The 22,439-nt window shown below is 36.1% G+C and overlaps 3 protein-coding genes across 4 annotated transcripts; 1 reads left to right on the forward strand and 2 right to left on the reverse strand.

The window, feature by feature from the left end:
• Positions 1–547: 547 nt before the first annotated feature.
• On the reverse strand, positions 548–6,711 carry LOC108781815 (lysosome membrane protein 2). The gene is made up of 5 exons (XM_018549899.1): positions 6,661–6,711; positions 3,409–4,101; positions 2,562–2,836; positions 1,670–1,913; positions 548–1,171 (listed from the first exon to the last, which is right to left on the reverse strand). Exons 1-5 carry the CDS (start codon positions 6,709–6,711, stop codon positions 827–829), a joined length of 1,608 nt encoding a protein of 535 aa, XP_018405401.1. The 3' UTR covers positions 548–826.
• A 1,804-nt stretch (positions 6,712–8,515) lies between these two features.
• bor (ATPase family AAA domain containing bor) lies at positions 8,516–12,163 on the reverse strand. Of its 2 annotated transcripts, none has more exons than XM_018549931.1 (4): positions 11,841–12,163; positions 10,060–10,534; positions 8,956–9,979; positions 8,516–8,824 (listed from the first exon to the last, which is right to left on the reverse strand). In XM_018549931.1, the coding sequence occupies exons 1-4, from the start codon at positions 12,052–12,054 to the stop codon at positions 8,699–8,701; spliced, it is 1,839 nt and encodes a 612-aa protein (XP_018405433.1). In that variant the 5' UTR covers positions 12,055–12,163; the 3' UTR covers positions 8,516–8,698. The 2 variants fall into 2 exon arrangements, with proteins under 2 accessions (XP_018405433.1, XP_018405434.1); XM_018549932.1 differs by lacking the exon at positions 11,841–12,163 and adding an exon at positions 10,980–11,023.
• Positions 12,164–14,209: 2,046 nt separating this feature from the next.
• LOC108781816 (nuclear pore complex protein DDB_G0274915) lies at positions 14,210–19,741 on the forward strand. The gene is made up of 5 exons (XM_018549900.1): positions 14,210–15,108; positions 15,587–16,164; positions 16,251–16,775; positions 16,935–19,373; positions 19,578–19,741. The coding sequence occupies exons 1-5, from the start codon at positions 14,210–14,212 to the stop codon at positions 19,739–19,741; spliced, it is 4,605 nt and encodes a 1,534-aa protein (XP_018405402.1).
• Positions 19,742–22,439: the final 2,698 nt, after the last annotated feature.

Below are 22,439 nucleotides of genomic sequence, written 5' to 3' on the forward strand. Positions count from 1 at the left end.
GCCGTGTTGCGGGCGTGTCTCTCTGTCACTTTCTCACGGTGCAACAACGGTACGTCAACTTATCATAGGAATTACTGGTCCATCGGCATTCTCTTAGACTTTGCACTTGTCGGATCGATTATTCGTAATTTTAAGTGATTTCACGATGGATCGCGTACGAATAAAAAGGAGCTTTAGAAACTTGCTGATTGTTTTTCAATTTTTCACTTGAAAAATGTCCTTTAACTTTGCGAACGAATATTAATATTTTTTATTCATATTTTTGAAAATTATTATTCACGCGATAAACAAAAATAAAGATATCATGCCTAAAATCCATAATAAACTCGCTTGTTAAACGTTTTGTCAAAACCGCAAAGTGTTGTTAACAAAAGATTTCATATGAATGAGCATTTTATCTTTGAGCAATCTATTAAATCTCATTATGACGTCGAAATTATGCCTTGCAATAATGACAGAATCTCTTCACTTAGAAATGATTAACGTGTAGTTTACCAGTAACGTACATTAATCTAATTGCACAACAATCATGTTTTACATTACCAAGTTTTATTTGATGACGTAAATTCGTTTTACTGTGCCTTTATGAGAAATCTTACGAGACACTATCATCTTTTGTCTCTAATTGAACGTCTCGAGCACAAATTCTCAAGAAGCGTTTCAAAAATTCAAACCATCTAAAAAATTAGACTAAACTTAGTTCTAATATCTTTTGAACATCCGCATTATCTCGAAATTGTTGATTTCTTTTTATTTTTTATTTTTTTTGATAGATCGACGGTCTTTACTTGTTCATTCATTTCTTTCAAGCGATTTCTGTTCCGATCTAGAGCAACTCAAGAAGGTTGTTTTGTTTGAACGAATTTTTTAGGAGAACTACATCCTGTTTCAAACGATATTTCCAGAGACAGACGATCATAGCACTCAAGGAGAGTATCATCGTTATCAGAGTACCCCATTGCAAAGCCAATTCAACGTTGGTTACTGTGAAATGCGCGCTCTGGACGATTTTCAACAACTGTTCAGGAAGTTTGTCTATCCCAATTTCGACCCAGATAAGTGGAAGGATCATGCCGTCCTTCAGATTCCCAAGGAACGGCACGCCGATTGCCCTTCGCACCTCCAGATTCATTTGCATCCTCGACCAGCCGGCTATGGGAATCGCTATACGCTAAAAATAGAAATTTTAATTTAATTTTTAATCACTCTCTCGACAGTAAAAGTAGTAAAAAATGGAGATGATGTTGCTTCCCAATTTTTGACACAAATTATTATACCATTAAAGAAATGCAAGAAACACATATAGACACAAGAATCATTCTATCTTTGTTTTTCACTGAATATCGAACGAAGATAGATGGACTTCTATGTTGATACATATGTTCTACAAGAAAGCTCTTACAATTAATTCGTGAAATGAAAATTAGTCATAAGATTCTAATTAACGATTAATGTGACGTAAAATTATCTACTTTTATAGAAATTTAATATTGGAGGGATAATTAATTATAACTAATTGTTTGTTTTACGTACTAAAACTACTATTATTTAGTGCTTTTAATATTAAAAATTATAGTAATTTTCTATGAAATTAGTCAGTATTAAATTAAATTTTTGCAAGAAAAATAAATATTTGTGATATAATAGTTAAAATTTAATGTTGACTTACCGGATGTATGTCCACGTAGCTCTCATGATCTTCCTTCCGAGGATTTAAACCATCTATTTGTTCCAGCAACGATTTGTCGGCACCATAAAAATGCGGAAATGACAAGAGCAAAGGCGTGCCATGATTGCACGCGGATATGTTGAAGAGTCCTGAAGGTGGACAGACTCTCTTATCATGTACTTTAGGACAGAAACATTCGTTTTGTTTGTTTGAAAAATTATACGCATCTGGGGTCAATTTATACCTGAAACGAGAAAGAAGATCACATACATGTTCAATCAATCCACTATATTTTTCAATAGAGAACTACCATAGCAATGCATTTTCTCATTTTTGAATCATTTTTTATAAACAAATCCTTTTAATAAAATGATAATCATAATAATAATTATTGTATTTATAATAATAATAATTATTATTATAATGCGAGGAACGGTCATACTGCTTCTCACCCCTATAAAGTAAACTGCAACGTTCATGATACGTTAGCATTCCAAGAATGGATATGAACACGGAGATAATTCGCGAAATAGATAGCTTCTACATATATATATATATATAAAATACTACATATATATATATATATATAAGCCTTAAAAATATAAATAAATAATAATAATTGCAAAGAAATTCTCGTGATCATTTCGATGCAATTATTAACACACACACATTACATTTTACTTTTAAAAATGATTCAAAATATTGAAAAATACATTATTATTTAATAATAGCATGAAATTAATTGAAACAAATTTTTTTAAATATCTATATAAAGAACATCCTGAAACTGATTGGAAATATTCAGGCATAGCTTTTTTCTACCCAGCAATCAAAGCTTGCAATTAAATAGTGATTGTATCAAAGCACAAAGTTTAACTCAAATTTTATTTACCTCAAAGAAGGTATGTCGTAGGTGGTTACTTGTTCGGTGAAATGTAATGGTACGTTCCTGCAAATATCCTTAGAATATATGTAGAGGGGTTTACTTGTGTCGTGTATCAAATGTGGTGGAAACATATTGCCCTCGGTGCCTTCAATTTTATCGCATCGCTCGTCATCCCAAACGATCCGATTGTTCACTCCGTTCACTCGGTCGATCACGCCGAAATTTTTCATGCCTCGCGATCCCGTGTGCATCGTGATGCGATCCTTATCGATACCAGTTTTCTATTTAAAAAATACACATTTCACGTTAATCGCGATTGAAAGATGGTATTATATTACCCAATAACTCAAAAGACATCTCACTTTAACGCCGCGATAAAATCACCTTTCATAATATTTATTTTTTATGAAAATACATTTATCGTTATATAAAATACATATTTTAAGCTTTGTATTTTATAATCGGTATTCGTTATCAGTTCTTATTAGAAGATTTAAATTATATTATCCTCAAGGAGAACAAGAAAGTCGAAATAATGTCATATTGATTAAAAAAAAATGTCTTAACTTCAGTCAAAATATGACGTTTCAAATTGACATTATTTTACTTTCTCTTTAGATAATCTTAATATAATTTTGTGATATGATATTTTAGGATTGTATTTAAGATTGTTTTAAATATAATAAGAACCGACTACAGAGATAACATTTATGTTGCATAAGATATCTAAAAGCTGTCTTTTAGACATCTCACATAACATGTTATCTGGGTATATGAACACCGGTCTGAGTATAGAAATAAAATTTTCCATAAAATTTTCAAAACTCTCCGCGGCTAAACGTAAATCACGCACCATGGCTAACAAGCCGAACTTTTCAAAAGGTATGTCCCGCTCGAGCATCATCAACGGTTTGGCTATGTGGAAGAGCTCAGTGTCGTATCCCCAGAGGAAACCGCTGACGGTCTCGTTGATGAACGACTGCTCCTGTAGAGTCGACAGCACGGTGTTGGTGACGAATCGCACTGCGAAGCTCAGATCCCGGACGTACGCGGTGGTGAACATCAATGGTACGTTCGGCACCAGGACAATATCGTTCTCGAATCGGCCGCCTATCCATTCGTAGGATCTCTTGGTCTGATAGGTAATCGTGCCGTTATCGTGCAACACCACATTCGTGTGACTCAACGTCTCGTGATACTCGTAGGGACCAAGCTCCTGGACGCGCAGTTTGCTTGCCTCGTTTGCCTCGAACTTGTCCACGTTCGTGTAATTAAAGATATAGATTTTATATTTAAGCTTCAATGGCGGGCTCTGCCACCAGTCAAATGTCCGTGTACCGTTGCGCAATTCCATCAGCGACAACACGTAATTATCGAACGCATCCGTGTACCAGAACATGTAGAAGCCGGCGGAGCTCAACAGGAAGATACCGCAGTAGATCCAAGCGAACCAGATGCGAAGACGATGGCTGCGTCGAGTGCAACGCCCGATCGCCTTATTTTCTATATCCAAGGCCGGGCCGGTCACCGAGATCGTCATGCCGATCTTCGGAGTAACCGCCAGGATAACCAATGAAAGAAACAATAATTGCTTTTGATGATAGCTGCACAATCTCAATTTTTGTTGAAAATTAGAGGAGAATCTCAATTGTAAATTTATAGGCTCAATCAAAACTAAGTCTTCCGTAAAGCAGTTTCCAAGATCACAATCGTCAGCTGGAGCACTGTCTGCTGAAGACCTATACGTCCGTAGCAACGAAGACAAACGGTTGAAATCGCTCCAACGTGTTTGAATGGAAATCTCAATTGGCCACAAACAGATAAATCGACAGCGGCGGAGCGTCACCGTCGACGTATAACGTTTTCAACGAACTGGCTTATAATTAAGTCATGCGTACAAAAACTTCCCCGCCTTTTTTAAAATCCAGCGATAACCTTGTCACGCAGTGATGATCTTTGATGGCGAACACCTCCGATATACAGTTCAGTGCGCCAAGTTCAGAGGCGATTGCATAATCTTAAGTACTCGTTCCCTCCATTCTCGCTCTTTATAAATTTGTAAATATTACCGACTGGGGAAATATCTAAATATCTAATGCGTTTATGATTAGAGAAAAACATCTCTCTCTGAGACGCCTACTGGAAAAATTTTCCATCAGGCGTATCTCGTATTGTTTTTATCTAATCTGTCCTTATCAAAAATGTATCATGCGATGAATGGAAATTATGAATAAAATTTACATTTTCAATTAAGGTCCATTTCTGAACAACATAACATTTCGAGAGAGAGAGCCTGAGGAAGCTCGAATGTTCGAAGGAAAAGCGAAGGAAACGAAAAATTAGAATATATCGTACTAATTGTTGTAAAAAGTTTTCAGAAATGTTGCAACACACATAAGCACCAAAAGAGGCCGAATATACATTTCTATAACTTTTTGGTAATATTTGAAAACTTTTTCTGTAAAATTTCAACAATCTTTCAACGAGATTTTATGTACAAGAATCACGGACATTTTGCTATTCCAGAGCTGTCGCAGAAATGTTGCAGACATATTTCGTAACTTTCATATGAAATGTTTCACTCTTTAGTTCAAATATTTCTGAGAAAACTCAGTTGTTTGAGAAGTCAGAAGAAAGACTCCACTATCAAGGTTGTCGCTGATTCGGGTAAAATGGTGTAACTCTTCATCCACAGTATTCGCAATTGTGCGCGCGAGAAACAGAGACAGACGGAGAGAGAGAGAGAGAGAGAGAGAGAGTAAAGAGAGAGAAAGAAACATAAAGGGAGGACGATTTATTTTTACATTCGCACCCGCTAGTGTGGGCTCAGGGCGATTCATTATCGAGTGAAATTGGAGGCTGCGTCAACTGAAGGATCGTACGACATATGTTTATCACCGCCAGACGAGAAAAAACATGATACAGATATCTTTCCGCTCAGGGAAGCTGAGGGCACGCTCATAACTCAAGACTCACAACAATAAGTGTCTTAATAATTTTTCTATACACAGCAGAAATGTCCAAATTATATCACAGCGACAAGACTGTTTAAAACTGTCATCGTAACGTCTGTAGAAAATATTCGTATAACATATTCGGGATATTTCGGCTGTGTAGGTTCATGCAAACGACCAGATGTTTTGTATTTTGTTTTAAGGCTTCGTGGACTATAATTATGACTGGTTTTATTTTATACTCGATATTATTTAGATTTTACAAGAGAAAATTGTAATCTCTTAATTGTAAAGTATTTGAGATTTTTGCTAATATTACATATCAGGTTTTAATCTTTTTTTCGTATGATTTTATATAGCAACAACAATCGCATAGCGGTTAATTATAGTATAATAAAAAAAAAACAAGAAAAATTGCTCTGTATAATTATATTATAATTTGTACCATGATAATAAGTTATGTAATTATAAAGCTATTTGCGTATCGTAACAACTGTGAGAAACATCGATTTAATTTTATATATAAATAAGATTGTTTTATCTAGTGTGTTTAAATAATCATGTGCTAAACACGTGAAAGAATAATGTCGAAAAGAATATAAAAAGAAATGTAGTAAAGACATCAAACATTGTAAGATTTCTTGAAGATGTCACCAGGTCGAACAAATTTTACAGTATCAAATAGAATCTCGAATATTGACAACAAAGATATGATAATTTTCTTGTAAAATTCTAACGAGAGTCAACAAAATAAAGCCTGTCATAATAATATTGATAATAGGACTTATATAAACCACACTACAAGATTTCGTGACTTTGCATATTAGAATAATTAATGATTTCTAAGAAACGTATTTTTTTAATGTTTACAACTTGCAAGATTAGTAAATTTTTTGCCATAAATGCAGCGGCGCCTTGATTAATGAAATAAAAATATCAAAAAGAGATAAATAAAATACCAGATATAAAAAACTACCTAAATTAGCGTCACATAATAAACATTTTCCTTTTTCTTTTTTTGAAGATTTTGTTTACTCACGACTATCTCACTACTATCTCACAATTCAGATTGTGACGTCAGAAGAAAAAAAATACTTGATAAAAATTCTTGCTATTATTAAGATGGAAATATGTATAAAAATATCGAGAAATAAGAGAGAGAGAGAGAGAACACAATCGATAGAACTATTTGTAAAAATCATATATATAGTTAATAAATAACTATATTATCTGAAAAAAATGTATATAACAAAAAAAAGAAATAAGCTGTATTCAAACTGTGACAAACTGTCGAAGTAATATTATAATTGTAATATATAATAGAAGTAAACATAATTTGAATTTTCTTCAAAAGCAAGTTTTTGATATATTTTATAAATCGATTGCACAATTGTTTTAATGAAAAATATTTGTATCTATTCAAATATATTTGCAAAAATTTTATTATGTGTTTTCTCGTTTCTGCCATCATAATTTGAGATAGTATTGGTGAGTAAACAAAAGTCATAAGATATATTTTGATGATTGCAGATTTAAAAAAATTATTTAAATTTGGTTTAGTTCCATATGTATGTACAATATTTAATCTAAAAATGCTAAGAACGTTTCATCATATCTATTAAGTGTTTCGAAATGTCAAGATATATTACTTAATTTGATATTATTTCAGTTTATCGTAATTTATTTTTACAATATTCGCATAAAAATGTAGCATATACATGCATACACATATAACAATAATAAATCTATAAGATAATATTTCAAATTATCAAGTAAAAAATATAAGGTTTTTTTAAACATCTCAATTCGTGAATGTATGTCCACTGATTGCATATAAAAAGATATACGATCATCCTTCACCTTCCTTATACGCCTCTTAAAGTTTGTCAGCAAATAATAATGTTCTATTTTTTGTGCATATACGCGTATTTTTGACCAATGCGTGCTAATTGCTTGGTGCGTGATATCAAACGCGTTTATTTGTGCTTCCCACTGTCAAGTATAATTATATTATGACTATTAGATGGCCTCTTCACCCGCGTCACCCCCCTGCGCTGTATAATTCTAACTTGTCCTTAATGGCGCGCCGCGCGTCGTACGATGATAAACTGACTGTTATTATTTTATTTGGTCGCGTGCATGCGATTACGCAAGGATGCTGAGATCTCGATCGGACTTACTTAGTAACGTGGCTCGTATCACGTCCGACGACACGTGCATCAGTTTATACATAACAAAAAATGCATATATGTAGAAAAATTATTATATAATATGCTAGACAACAAATACAATGACGATCGATTTTGTCGAGTTTGTTGAAAATTAATTATATGTTGTAAAGTGACGAACGTGATATAATAAATCTGAAGCGATCTTAATAAGTTCGTCGCGAGGAGCCAGATAAATTTGTGATTTTTAATGACACGCCTTCTGCAAACTGATCAAAATATCCCCGGTGATATCTTCTCTTACGATAGAGGAGGCGTAGATAAGACCAAAGCGGGATTTGCGGACATTGTAATTTCTCGATTTTTTTTTCCCGTAAGCTCGTCGAAATCTTTTAAGTTTTATTTCCATTTGACGTGAACATAATCGCTAATGATATGCACTCTTGCAACATTTCCTATATTTTGTCTTGTCATATCTTTTTTCCAAAGAAAACTGATAATTTGAGAAAAGATACCAAAATGCTAGAAATAGTATTCTTGTGAATACGCGAATAAAATATCGTTAATCTTTTATTGGACTTTTTGAAGAATTTAAACTATTGCGAACATCACGATACGAATTGTTATGATGATAGAAATTTCAGTACTTCCGTCACGTCGTCCTATTTTTTCTATAATAAATATTTATAAATTAACAATTTTGTCTCTTCTTTACTCTTAAAAAATTATTCGTTTAATTTACAATCAATAGTTATACTTTTATATCACAGAGGAAAGAAGTAAATTGCGAAGGATGATGAAAGTCATAGTAGAATTATGATTTAATTACCCTAATAAATGTACATTTGTAACAAGTGACATTTGCGACTCGTTGAGCCTGTGAACTTGCATGCGCATTATGATAAATACAAAAATCGCTGGATAATCCTTTTCCGAGCGGCATTTGTACTTTTCCCCATCCTTAACGCTAGTCATTAGCCCGACTAACAAAGATTATCAACAATTACTCTTTTGTAATTATCTAGGCTGGGGCTATCGTGTTTCCGGGATACTCTATTGCTGGAGTTTTTGAACGAATAACCGCATCGTCTTCCGTGGCATATATCGACTTCGACTCCTGCTTCTCTTGTTCGCTCTGCCATTGTACCTGTAACGCAAAAAGATCTCATATAAAAAATTATACAAATATATATTAAGTATATATCTAAAAAAATGCAATTATATCTGTTAATCAGTTTTAGATAATTTTTGTACTGTTAAAATTAAATATTAATGCACCTTCTGCTTGTGCTGCTTAATGGCTTCGAGACACCTGTCCATAACCATTTTTTCTGTTAAAACGCCATCCTCCGAGGCATAAGCTGCCGCTTGCCAGGTGACTCCAAGTTTCGCCAGCTCTCGACCGGACATTCCCTCCGTCAGATCGGCCATCTTGGTGCACAACGAGCTGTAGTCAAACTGCGCGATTTTCAATCTCTTGTTACCCTCGATCGCCGGTTGGAGAACGAATTTGTCAAAGTAGAGACGGACCAGACGCTCGCGCTCTTCACGACCCGGAAGACGAAACTCCACCATCTCGTCCAATCGGTCATTTACCGCCCAGTCGAACTGCTCCGGTGTGTTCGATGCGAGCACCAGCATAAACTTGTTGCTTTGTTCGCCAGTTCTGTACAGAAATGCGTTCAACATTGCTCGAAGATCTTCCGAGATGTGCTCGCTCGAACGTTTTCTCAGAAACGCGTCCGCCTCATCGATGAACAATAGCAATCCCTTGCGAGATGTCAACGCCCAATCAAACACCTTGTGAATAGCAGTGACACCGTCTCTTCCCAACGGCGCCAGATCACCACCCGTCACGATTGCATAGTCCATGCCCGAGTGTTCTGCCAGTTTCTTCGCGAACATTGTCTTACCGGTACCCGGTGGACCATGCATCAGTATGTTCCTATACATGCCGCGATTGTATTTTGTGTTTTTCGTGGCTATCGCAACATCACGTAGTCTCTCTTCAAGCTTTGGTGCTAGGATCACGCCGGATAGTGCATCGGTCTGTTTGCTTTTTAGCTTTTTAACTGCTTGAATGGGGTGCCGAACGGTGTCGAGGAATGTAAATCTCGAAGTCTCGCGCACCAACGATGGTTTCCCTAAACGAGACTCGATATAGCGCGTTGCTACGCTAGTCGAGCCCTTGGCAGTGTATATTCCGAAGGCTACAAGAGATAGACCACCTGCCGCCGCGAGGATCTTATCCCAATCTTCCAGAAGAGCTTTGGCACCTGAGCCTAATACTGAGCCAGCTGTTCTGGAAAATATAATAACTATGAAATTAAATGTAGAGCTATATAATGAAACGTACACACATGAGTAATAACAATTGCTTACTTTATCGACTCTAAAACAGTAATTCTCTTTTCCGAAGCTTTTAATCTAATCTGTTCTAAATTGAGATCCTGGTTTTCTCTGTCAATCTTTGCTTTGGCTCTCAATTCTGCCTCCAATTTTCTCATCTCATTCTTATGCCTCAATTCCATCTCGTGTTCTATCGTAGCTTTTCTCATAGCTTCTTGTTTGGCTACCGATTCCTCTTGTCTTCTCAGATTCTCGTCGTTCATCTTTTGTTGCTGCATCAATTGCTCCTCATAGCGCTTCCTAGCCAATTGGTCTTGATACTGTGCTCTCATTTGATGCTGCTTTGTCTCTTCTTGTATTGTCTTTCTTCTTTCCTCACCTTCCACTCGTTTTTGTTCCGTTTTAAGCTGTTCAATGCTAGCTTCATATTTCTTCAATTCGGTTTGAAATTCCACCTGTTTCGTGGTTTCTTGCATCTTAGATAAATCCAAGGCTTCTTTCGCATGCTCTGTATTAAAATAAAATTATACTCATTACTCTATAGATAAAAAAAACATCCTTAAGATTTTATATGAATAAAATACTTTCTATTCAGTGACAAATCAATACATTATTCTATCTTGATATTCCATAAGTAACAAACTACTTTCTTTTTAGGAAACATAAAGTGCTTTTCAGCAATGGAATAATCATACACTATGTGACATAGTGTTAACTTATAATAAAGTTTTATATACTTGCTCCTAAATATATCAAAAAATTTTAAAACTTCTTATCGGAATATCTTCTAGAAAAATAAATGATAATGAAATGTAAAATTTAGTATAAATGGCAATAAAATGTAAACATTTGGTATGGAGTATAAAACAATACAGTTGAACACAGTATTTTAGTTGTTGACTTGAATCCATAGCTAAAAAGCACAGAATCATAACTGTTTTACACAGTACCACCTGTATATATTGTTGGAAAGCATCCATAGTAGATTTAAGTATCGTTTTATAGGAAATTAAAATCCTTTATTTTCTTCCTTTTCTTGAAAAAATTTGATTGATTATCTTATCCATTATGGAAAAATCTGTGTCCCAGCCTTTATCTTTGTTATTTATTGAATATCAAGAAGGATGGAACAATGTTTTTGCGACAGTGTCTCCTAAAAGGAAAATAGCTAAAGATAGAATAATGATACTTGTTGTCTAATTAGAAACCTATAGTCTATTTTTTCCAACTAAACTTTTTGTACCGTTCACCGTTTTTCCTTTTCTTTCGATGAAAAGAATATGTATACAAAAATGTACAAAAAATTAACTGAAAAGAATACAGATCAATAGTCATATTATTGTATATTCAATTTATAACTATTGTAACATTTTTTGTAATGTATTCTCAAATATAATATTTATATTAACTCAAATATAAAATTATTAACAAAATTTAATATATTTCCTCTATAACACATCAACAATTATATTAATTTTTTTACAGAAAAATTTATACGTAATTTTGAAAAAAGTGTGCTAGTTTCAATTACAAGGAATGTCAAGTATCCAACAAGTGGACAGCTAAAGTAACGAATTGTCATTGACCAAGCGACATCATTCACAAAGACCCGCGTCCTCGACATGCCACGAGAATCCTCATTCGCCGGATCGACTAACGAATTATTCGCGAAAAGTTGCGTCATTGCGCGCGAGAGGCCAAAGGTACATTCCCTCGTGGTGCGTGTTCTAACCTCCAAAGCCATTCGCTTACGTAATCGCGCGGGCGACTTTTCGCAAAAAGTGCGGAAAATTGGCGTAAAGAAGAAATCGTACTGGATCGTTCGAGTTCCTTGGCGGCCGCAGCGGCTCGTTCCAACGCGCTCGAGTCAAATCTATACGCTTCCATGCTACCGCCGATCCTCGGCGGTGAACCACCACCGCCGCTGCCGCTGCCGCCTCCGCTATCTCCCGCCGGTGGTGGTGGCTGCACGAAATGCGTGAAGTCCTGCGGTGGCTGTGAATTGCGATAGCCGAATAACCACGACATTGTTCCTGCGGCCGACCGGCGTGCTCCGAGTAAAAGGTTACACTTAACGCGTCTCGGCAATCAGCACGCGTGTTCCGTTCCGGAGCGTGTCTTGTCACGTGTACGATGCTCCAATCGCGCCGAGAGGCGAGACGAATGAATGCGAATATTGCGAATGCGCAGGCGTGCAACACGATGAGTTTCGGAATATATGCAATCGATGCGTTCATAAAGCTACGTTTAGTAGATTCGACAGTTGAGTAGCGCTCGCTGTTATTGATGTATTCTTTTAGACCAACCAATCAGAATTTTAGATCTAGAAGAATACATCAATAATAGCGATCGCTCACTCAACTGTTGAGTCTGCTAAACGCAATCAGCAAAAAGCAGCTTTGTAAAATCTTTAATATGATCAGAGAGAAATCCGAGAGCGGCCATGGAGGCCTTTTTCTTGTAAAGGTTGGATTATACTGGCCGTAATCTGTTAACTTATGCTGTAATCTGTAAAAATTGACCAATTATAATCGATTATTCCCCTCTCATTCGACTGTGATTGGTCAATTTTTACAGATTACGGCATAAGTTAACAGTTTACGGCCAGTATAAATCAACCTTAATGCTTCTAACTCCCCGTACACTAGCGGCACCAACGTCCATTTTCGAAATGCGGGAACTACGTACCACGTCCATTTTCGTGACCCGCCGTCTCGCCGATAAAATCGTATCGTCGAAAGTGGTCGGGGTCCGTGTTAAATTAGATAAAAACGATTTGATCAGTATGAGTGAGCGCGACAGCTCGATACGTTCTTTTCTCGTTCGGTAACCTTTAACGCATCGAGAGAGAGAGAGTGAGACAGCGAGACGCTACGTCACGTTCGTTCCATCCTTCTCGCTCGGTCGCTTGTTTCGAGCGACTAAAAATGTTTTCTCAGCGATCTCCGCCGCTCGGCGCGTGCCGTATATACATATATGTGTATACCGAGTGGGGCAATAACTTTGTTTACCTTAAATATCTCCGCTATTTTCAGAGATATGAAAATATTGTCATTACAAAAAGTTGTAGGGCATCAAGAGAACTATAACATATGCTAGTCATAATTTTTCTAGGTGGAGGCGTTTCGGAGATTTCGAGGTCAACTTCATTTTTTTAAATGGAATTATATGAATTTTTTTTACTATGACTCCCCTAATTATTCTGTACATAAAAGTATCAAGGTAGAGATATATAAAAAACCAATAGTTTACGAGATATTTTACATATTCTTTTTTGGTACATATATTGACATAAAATGTTTAATAACTCCTGAACTGATTTTTTGATAATCGTACCTTAATGCTTTTGTAAACAGTATAATGAGATGAATCAATTGGTAAGAAGAAAACACATAGTTGCTATAAAAAAATATGTATGCAAAAAATGTGCATGAAGTTAGCACCGCCATTTTGTAAAAAAACAAAAATAAATTTGTGCTGAATTGAGCTAGATTTGTGCTACATTGTGCCGCAAGAATTAATGACATAACTCAAAAAACAAATCGTTAAATTGAAAAAAAAAAAAACGTTTTTTTCGCCAGCACCGCCATTTTGTTTAATCGGCAAAATAAACATTGTGCTGAGTTGTGCTCGATTTGTGCTACGCTAGCACAACTCAGATATACAGTATCGATCACATGGAAGCACTATAAACCCGATTAATGAGCAAAAAAACCGAACACGGAGGGAAAAACTATTTTTAGTCATAACTTTTGGTGTTATGAAAGAACGGCTGAAATCTTCAAAAATTTTACAACAGAGTTGCAAAGCTGCTTTTCCTGCTGAACGCAGCAAAAATAATAATAATAATAATTTTATCGACGGTGTCAGAAAATGGATGTAGCCATGCAAGTAGTACCCAAAACGAAAATGAATGTGAATGACTGGCGCTGGCGTATGGGAAATTTCGACGGTAATAAAAAAAAAAAAACCGTCATGGCGGTTCTCTCAGATTTCTCTCTGACCTCGTGTGAGTGATTCAACTCTTGCCATTTCCCGCGCCCGCCAATCGCGGTACGTTGAATCACCGCGGCCGCCATATATCGATATATATCGATGATCTCACTGTTCGCGGCAATGTTCCGATAGCTGCGGTGAGTGTGCTCTTTTCAAATGGGGGAGGTTATCCGCTTGAGGCAGTACTATGTGGGATTTCGGTAATCGCGGTGCCGTGGTGTTGATAAGTGTGACGTGTGGGTGTATATTGATATACAACGCCTGGGGCGCTATCCTGGCGCTGGCGTTCACGCTCCTCCTGGTGGTGTACGCGTGCTACTCTCTGCTCGCCAACGACAGTCTGATATCGCCGCACGCGTATCAAGTTATCGGTTATTTGCGGGAGGCGGTCTACGACCTCGGCACAGCGTTCCGCGTCATCCACAGCCACAGTACCGGTTACGTGCGTAAGCTCTGGCACAGTGCGAGTCATTGTTACCGCGAGCGTTTTCCACCATTCAGGATGGATAGACGACGCCCGGGCAATTATCAGCTCAGCAGTGACTTATACCCTACCGCTGTCAAACGAGGAGAATCGTCATCGTTGACGTCGCCGTTGACGTCGCCGTTGACGTCGTCATTGTCGTCGTCAACATCGTCGTCCAAGTTTGGCTTGATTGATCAATTGAGCCCAATCCCGTGCGTTTCCTACCGTTCGCGCATCAACGATATGCTCAGAATGGACAATAGACTGTATCATGCCGGTGATTACGATTATATGTCACCTCAACAGCAGCAATCTGCTTATGGCAGCAAACACACTTCCACGCCGGTTTTAAAACCTGGCAGCAGAGAAGAGAACCCTAGGAATGACGATGTCAACCTGATCTCGCAGTCACGTGGGATATCCTCTAAGAAGACTCTGCCTCTGTATGCTCAAAATCATTCACTTAGCCGCGGAGAGAATGTCACACAGTTTAGTCCTGAAGGTTCTCCATGGGGTATAAGTATTAGTCCCAAGATGCGTCCTAGACCAGCTGGTGTGAAAACAGTCCAGACAGTTGCTGGACCATTATTAGCATCGACAAGATACAATATTGATCCTAAGTAAATATATGCTTGCATATACATCATTTAATTATACGTTTTTTATTTTTTATCCTAATATACATATTTTTATCATCTCTATTTCAGGATTATAAGAAACTCTATATATTTCTATGTATTAAGCAACTATATAAATTTTTTTATTGCATTAGAATCCTATTCTATCAATGTAAAATTAATTTTATTCTCGGTTTAATTTACTCTTTTTAACCTTTTCTATTGTTAAGAATTAAAAAAATAAACAGTAAATTTAACTATGTATAGAATAAATGTGTATAGTATAAAAAAATTTATTCTTACATTGGTAGAACCAGGTTTAGACCTTTGCTTCTCCCATTCACTAAATTTTTAACATATACTTATTTGACTTTAAGTGCAAAAACTTTAGCTATTAAATATACTAGGTCAGTTATAAAAATATAGCTTATATATTTTTTGATATTACTATACTAGTTTAATTTTTTTTTTTCAAATACAGGGTGTACACAGACGTATCATCCCCGGGTCTTACAACAAGGCTAACCAAGTACGCTACAGAAGCAAAGAATACATTAACTCATCAATCTCAATACGGTACTGGACAATTTCCAAAAGTTAATCTCTATGCAAATCCAATTCCTCTATTAAATGCAAAGTTGACAAAGATGAGAATGCCTGTAACGGTCAGAGTGGCACCACCAGATGTAACAAAATACTCTCCACCTGAAAAGCAAAAAATGTTGTCTAATGTTTGTCACATGGAGAACAGATCACCCACGAGTGTTGTTCAAGTCTTACGGGAGATATCATTGAAACGACACGCATCAACAGAGGATGTTAGCTTTGATGTTGCTAAGAAACAGAGAACAGAATTCTTCAATGAGGAGCGAGAAACAATTCTAGAGGAAAACAAGCAAAAACGAAGCAGAGATGAGTCATCTAAATCAGATGAGGATCTTTCACCCCAAAGTAAATCTATCAGACCTGCAAAACGTACAAAGACACGATCCTGTTTTGATATTATAAACTCTTTGAGTTCCAGCGCACATGTTGCTGGTGGAGTTAAAAGAAAAGCTGGTAAGTATCAATTTTATGCAATTTTTATGTAATTATATATTTGATTATTCAATGCATACAGATTTTTTAATGATAATGTGTTACAGTTGATTTCTCGCGTAGTGGTACACCTGACTTCGAAAAACATTTCAAATCTCTGGAAAACGCACGGTCTAGTAACTCCTCTGTGTCACAATTTCAGAGCTTAGATATAGACAATGGTAAATCTGATCTTAAAGAAGTATATTTCAAAAATCCTGAGATTCTTAATTCTAAGAAAACAGAAGAATTTTCTTTAGTAAAAGGAATACTGAAATCATCTAGTAAAGAATTGAGGCTCAATGTGAGTAAAACAGGGCCTGTTCATGAAAACGCAAAGAGTACTAATGTAACTGACAACATTAAATCTGCTGCACTGACAAAATCCGTTAAATTGTCGGATAAATTATTTATGAGAGCCGAACCTGAACGGAACGAACAATTGAAATTACTTGTGGAGGAACCGAGTAATATAAAAATTAGATTTGCGACAGATAATGTGGAAGAAATAAAAAGAGAGGATATACGAAATATGAGACAAAACAGTATGAAAGCCAGACTTCAAAGTATGTTTGATGCAATATCAGGGAAAGGTAAATATATACGTGTATTATTTATCAAGTTGAGTAAAATAATGTGGTATTTATTATTCTTACTAATTTATTAAAAGGATAGACATAAAGAAACATATTTTGTTTTCTTTCATCCTTTTATTTTGTATTATATAGTAACTATTTTATTTGCATTTTCAGCAGAGAATAAAATTAATCCTGATGTTGTGATTCAAGCGGACGACGTTAATACCGTTACACCTTCAATCACACACCCGGTCAGTTGTGCAACTCTCAATTCCTCGACTACTACAACAAACGTCAATACGACACCGCTATCTACTGCGGCCATTATACCAAGCGGTTTCTCTTCATCAAGACCTAGTGCGAAAGTGGAAACGAAATCGGATACAACTTTCAGTTTACCGAAAACCACGTCTCCAGCGCAATTGAATGGATCAGCAATAAGTATTCTCAAGACAAAAGAAACGAATTCAGTTGCCAAGACGAGTGGAACTGTCGAGCAAAAGAAAGTTGTGTCATTCGCACCCGAAATTACGAACGCAAAGTCTTTAGAAAAAGTCATACCTTCAACTCTTATTACGACAGCATCGACCTTTAGTCTCAGTAAACCAGTTACGGAAGCACCAACTACAACATCGAATAATAATATGCTGAACTTTAGCACTGGTACATGCAATAGTAACACCTTTGCTCCACCATCATCTAAGTCTACTAATTTCTTGATAGTCGATAAAGCTCCATCGAGTTCAACGTTTGCACCGATTAATCCTAACACTACGATTCAAGAAAAAATCGGAACTAATGCTATTGTTACCTCAAGTGCTATCATTAGTTCGTCCACCACTGGGAATACTCAAACTACTTCTATTTTTACTTTCGATAGCAACAAATCCGCCTCGTCTCCCGTGACATCCACTCAAGTTACTGTACCAAGTTTACCATCCCAATCTCTCGGGACGACATTATTACCAGTCAATACAACTACTGCAACTAACATTACCGGTTTTAATAACGTCATAAACAGTGACACATCGAATAGCGTTGCAACGACGTCTACGAGCGCACTTTTATTCAATTTTGGAAGTAATAATACTACTTTACAATCTTCGAAGTCGGATAGCTTTATATTTAGTCAACTAAATAATAATAACGCTCAACCAAAAATGAACGCTTTCGGAAACTCAACACAAGTTGTAACAAACCAAGCAACATCATTGTCACAAGTTACTACTGCATCATTTAATTTCAAACCTAACACTTCAATAACAACTATCGCAAATAGCTCATTTTCCACAAATACTACAACTGCCACAGCACCAACATTTGGACTATCGAGTCCGTCTACGTTCTCATTAGGCACGACAACCGTTACTTCCTCAATACCTACTCTATCCAACAGCAAACCTCTGTTTCTTTTCGGTGCTTCCAATACTTCAAATACGACGTCTACTGCTATAGCTTTGCCAGCTACAACTACTAACAGTACTACGACTAGCTTGAGTACGATAAGCAATAACGCGATTCCTACATTTGGAGTGTCCACCACTACTGCCGTTCCACAATTTGGCACGTCTACCACTACAGTTCCTCAATTTGGAACATCTACAACCACTGTTCCACAATTCGGCACATCCATTTTTGGCACTACGTCAATTACAACGACAAACGTGAACATATTTGGAACGACAAACAATAGTCAGCCACTTTTCGGAACTGCGTCAAGATCCGGAACAACGTCAGAAACTGCTAGTATATTTAGTACTCCGACAACTACGGCTCCTTCGATTTTCGTCCCAACGACTAACGTTTCGTCGTCTGGCAGCACGTCTAGCTCCAGTTTGTTCTCCAATGTTAATGCTAATTCGACTCCGATCACTGCGACGCCTTCAGTATTTAGCGGCACCCCGATTTTCGGTCAGACGAAACCTTTGACATCTTTTGGAGCAGCGAGTGTGTTCGGCAGCACAACGACACCGTTGTTTGGCTCGACTACGCAAACCGGCACGACCACGCCCGCGTCCGCGCCCGCGCCCGCGCTCGCGCCAACGTTTGGCATCACCGGCAACGTATCCACTAGTACGATTACTCCTGGCTTCGACACTACGAATAATACTACGCCCGCGTTCGGAGCACCTAGTGTAGGCACTGCGACGAACGTACAGGCGACACCAACTTTCGGTACAACCGGAATATTCAGTCCAACCGATAATAACACCCCATCAGTTCCCATATTTGGAGCAAACACTACTCCAGCTACCGAAGCCTTCGGCATCTCCTCGGCAACGAGTACTTTCGGTACACAGAATCCTTCGACTCTCGCATTTGGTGCTGCAAGCGGCGGAACCACGTTTGTTGATAACAAATCTCTATTTGGAGCGACACCCGCGATCAGCACAAGCTTTGGCACATCTAATCCGTCTGTTCCGGCATTCGGAGCCAGTAATGCTAACAATTCAAGTAGTAATACAAATAGTATGTTTGTCTTCGGAAACACTCAGAAAGACGGGCAACAGAACACGACGTTTTCCTTCGGATCCAATTTCAATGCTGGAAGTAATAACTCTACGACTGCACCAGCTGCTCCGTTCCAATTTGGATCTCCATCTTCCAAGCCAGGTAATCAGGAGTAAATTGCTTTAACTATTGTTTGATGATAATTATTGTTAAAAATTTAAATTGTACCGTAAATATTAAATTTTAACTATAAAATGAGAATTATAGATGATTCGATTAAGATTCTATTCGTGCTATCTTTTATTTTTAAACGTTGACTGGATTATACTATTATAATTCTATATAATTCTATTCTTCTGTTTTCAGCAACAACAGGATTTAACTTCACTGCACCATCAGCAACTCCTACCCTCAATTTCGGAACCACGGCTGCACCGACTTTTAATCCTTCGACTCCCGGCATGTTCAGCATCGGAAGCGGATCTACCGCGCCGCGATCTAGAACAATTCGCACGCGAAAACCGAGATGATGGAGAATGTAATTGCCGTCTGTTCGAGTACATATTTTTGTTGAAATATATATTCCAAGTGTTTTTTTCAATTACATTCTTTTATATATATATATATATATGTTGTGTGTGTAAAAGACGTACATTCGACATGTGTATGTCGTATTTCGATATTTAATATAATTTGGTAAATAAATCACATGACAGACAGATTGCACATATTGTGGAGTGTTAGGCGGTGTGTGATCGCGTTTTTAAAATACGTTTGGTGACGGTTGCTAAGTATATCTACTTTAGTATTGTTCGTTTTGTCTCTCGGGAGCTGCTCAGAGTCGCTCCGAACGAACCTAGCGTACTTGGATGTGGTCTATTTAATGCTGTAAATACCTCGAAACATACTTTGATTGATTAATTCATAAAATTTTTTCTTCTGATTGATCAACGAAGCATTTGCAGCATTAAATGGATCACATCCAAGTACGCTGGGTTTATTCAGAGCGACTCCAAGCAGCTCCCGAGAGACAAAACAAACAATACTTTTGTATATAGTATATATCCTATAATACTATATATAAAAAGTGTTTTATCTAATCTGATCGCCTGTAATATTTATCTATAAGTATAACAATAGGATTTTGAGATTAAAACTAAAAAATAATTAAACTAAAAAAATAGATAAGTGAGAGTAAAACTGTATGGTTAATGATGTGCTAACATTAATCTATATATTCAATGATTACATGTAAATACAATACTGTTCTTTTTTGGACGTTTCAACTGAATTCCAGTCATTTTCAGTGAATTATATAACATACGTTTATATAACGTTAAGAGAATTTTCAAGTTATTTCATACTAATACTTCCTCAAAGATTGTATCTTAGTGAACAATTCTTCATAAAAAAAAATTCTCCTATTGTAGGAGTGTGACCATAATCTATATGAGGCAGTAAACGTAAATGCAATCTAAGAGGAATTATCGAATTTATATCGTTGTCATTGTATTGAATTTATAGTACGTATTGTTTTTTAAAAAATTATTATAGCTATAAGTGACTTATCGAATCGAATAATGACGGATCGTATTATGATGAGGAAGTATTATATCTAGTGCAGTTTTACTCTCACTTGTCTATTTATTTAATTATTTTTGAGTTGTAATATTTATGTTATTTTTGATAGTATGAAAAAGTAAGGTAAAAGAATGAAAGAAGTTTTGATCTAAAGAGACAAATATAATTTTCATATGTGCAAACTAAATTTCTTTATTCTTCATATGAAAGTATTAGACAAATTGTAAAAAAGATTTATGAATAAATTAAATTTCCTATTTCGATTCTCATATAAAATATTAAATGTTTAAATATATAAGATATGAAGTAATATACATATAATAAAGTAATCACCTTTTAAGTCCGTACCTTTAAATTATTAATTCTTTTAATATAGTATGCATTTTGTATGCATATGTGGAATAATTAGAAAAACTCATAAAAATATACAATAATTATATTTTTCATATAAAATTATACAAGAAAGTTTTATGTAACAATATGATTTTTATATAAATATTTCTATAGAAAATTAATCGGAATATTTTAAAAATCAGCATTAGGTAAGTCATTCGTTGAAAGAGAGAGGTCATTGATCTTGAAAATAAAAACAGTGACTAAAAATTATGTCCTTCCTAAGGTACTTGTCCTTTTGGTCTTCTACATATTTTTCGATATATGTTGAAAATAATAAACGTATTACAGACGGTCAAGTTAGGTGAATCTTGTATACATAACAGTGTGTATTTATTGTCTATTCATATCTTAGCCTTTTAGCCCATTGTACTCGCTAGGAAAAATCGGCATAAATCTCGGAAAAGAAGCATTTTAAAACTTAACTTTAAGCGTACTGTCACCTGCAGAATCTTGTTGCGCAATAAAATGCAACATATTCAGAAATTTGACAAAGTGCAAAGTTGATATATGTATATTTGTAACGTATTATAAATAGCGTGTTTTAAACGATATGATTAAATCGAGAGTATCACATGCGCATCTTTCTTTAGAATTGTATTATCTTATTAATAACAAAACGGAAATTGCATATCTCTGTCTCGATATATGCAACCGACTCTTGTTTTTCATTGCAAATCTACATCATTTCCATCTCGCATTGTTCCTAACATATGATACATATTTCTTATTCTTTAGAAAAAAATTCGCATTGTGGCGAGTTATAATTACATTGTTTCCATGAAATACAAATTGTGATCCATATAATAAAAATGCATTTGTTATAGTCGACACGGATTCGCTCTTACTGAGTTAGTTTTGTGCGAGAGTGAAACTTCTAAAAATATATGTTTGTGCACCTATGCGACGAACGATAAGCTATGATAAGCTACGATAATATTTAGAGAGGTGCGAATGTACTGCGGTAAGCATCTTATATGGTGAAAAGAATTTTATAGAGAATTCGCGAAAAATATCCGTTATTTATGTAACTAAAGATACGTTGTTCACACATTTTCTGTCTGAATGGCATATCGTGGGCTTCTTATCCGATCAACTGAATGTATCGTCATCGCTTTTTTTTTTCTCCTATATAGATGTGCTAGTATTAGTCATGTGCATTAGTCAACATTAGACAACAAGTACGTCACTCACACACGCGCGTAGAATTATTGCGAAAATGAATACACAATTTGTACTCTTTTTTTTTTTTTT

The sequence above is a fragment of the Cyphomyrmex costatus genome, unplaced genomic scaffold (assembly GCF_001594065.2).
Source record: "Cyphomyrmex costatus isolate MS0001 unplaced genomic scaffold, Ccosl1.0 scaffold91, whole genome shotgun sequence".
Lineage (NCBI taxonomy): Eukaryota > Metazoa > Arthropoda > Insecta > Hymenoptera > Formicidae > Cyphomyrmex > Cyphomyrmex costatus.

What these genes read in the sequence shown, in the direction of transcription:
- LOC108781815 (XM_018549899.1), bottom strand. Translation starts at nt 6,711, where the DNA reads ATGATTTTTACAAATAGTTCTATCGATTGTGTTCTCTCTCTCTCTCTC. An exon ending in TTCTCTCTCTCTCTCTCTTA is followed by an intron (nt 4,102 to 6,660) that starts TTTCTCGATATT and finishes GTTACTCCGAAG; the next exon opens with ATCGGCATGACGATCTCGGT. An exon ending in TACGACATACCTTCTTTGAG is followed by an intron (nt 1,914 to 2,561) that starts GTAAATAAAATT and finishes TTCTCGTTTCAG; the next exon opens with GTATAAATTGACCCCAGATG.
- LOC108781816 (XM_018549900.1), top strand. Translation starts at nt 14,210, where the DNA reads ATGTGGGATTTCGGTAATCGCGGTGCCGTGGTGTTGATAAGTGTGACG. An exon ending in AGATACAATATTGATCCTAA is followed by an intron (nt 15,109 to 15,586) that starts GTAAATATATGC and finishes TTTCAAATACAG; the next exon opens with GGTGTACACAGACGTATCAT. An exon ending in ATCTCCATCTTCCAAGCCAG is followed by an intron (nt 19,374 to 19,577) that starts GTAATCAGGAGT and finishes TTCTGTTTTCAG; the next exon opens with CAACAACAGGATTTAACTTC.
- bor (XM_018549931.1), bottom strand. Translation starts at nt 12,054, where the DNA reads ATGTCGTGGTTATTCGGCTATCGCAATTCACAGCCACCGCAGGACTTC. An exon ending in ACTGTTTTAGAGTCGATAAA is followed by an intron (nt 9,980 to 10,059) that starts GTAAGCAATTGT and finishes TATATTTTCCAG; the next exon opens with AACAGCTGGCTCAGTATTAG. An exon ending in TTAAGCAGCACAAGCAGAAG is followed by an intron (nt 8,825 to 8,955) that starts GTGCATTAATAT and finishes TTTGCGTTACAG; the next exon opens with GTACAATGGCAGAGCGAACA.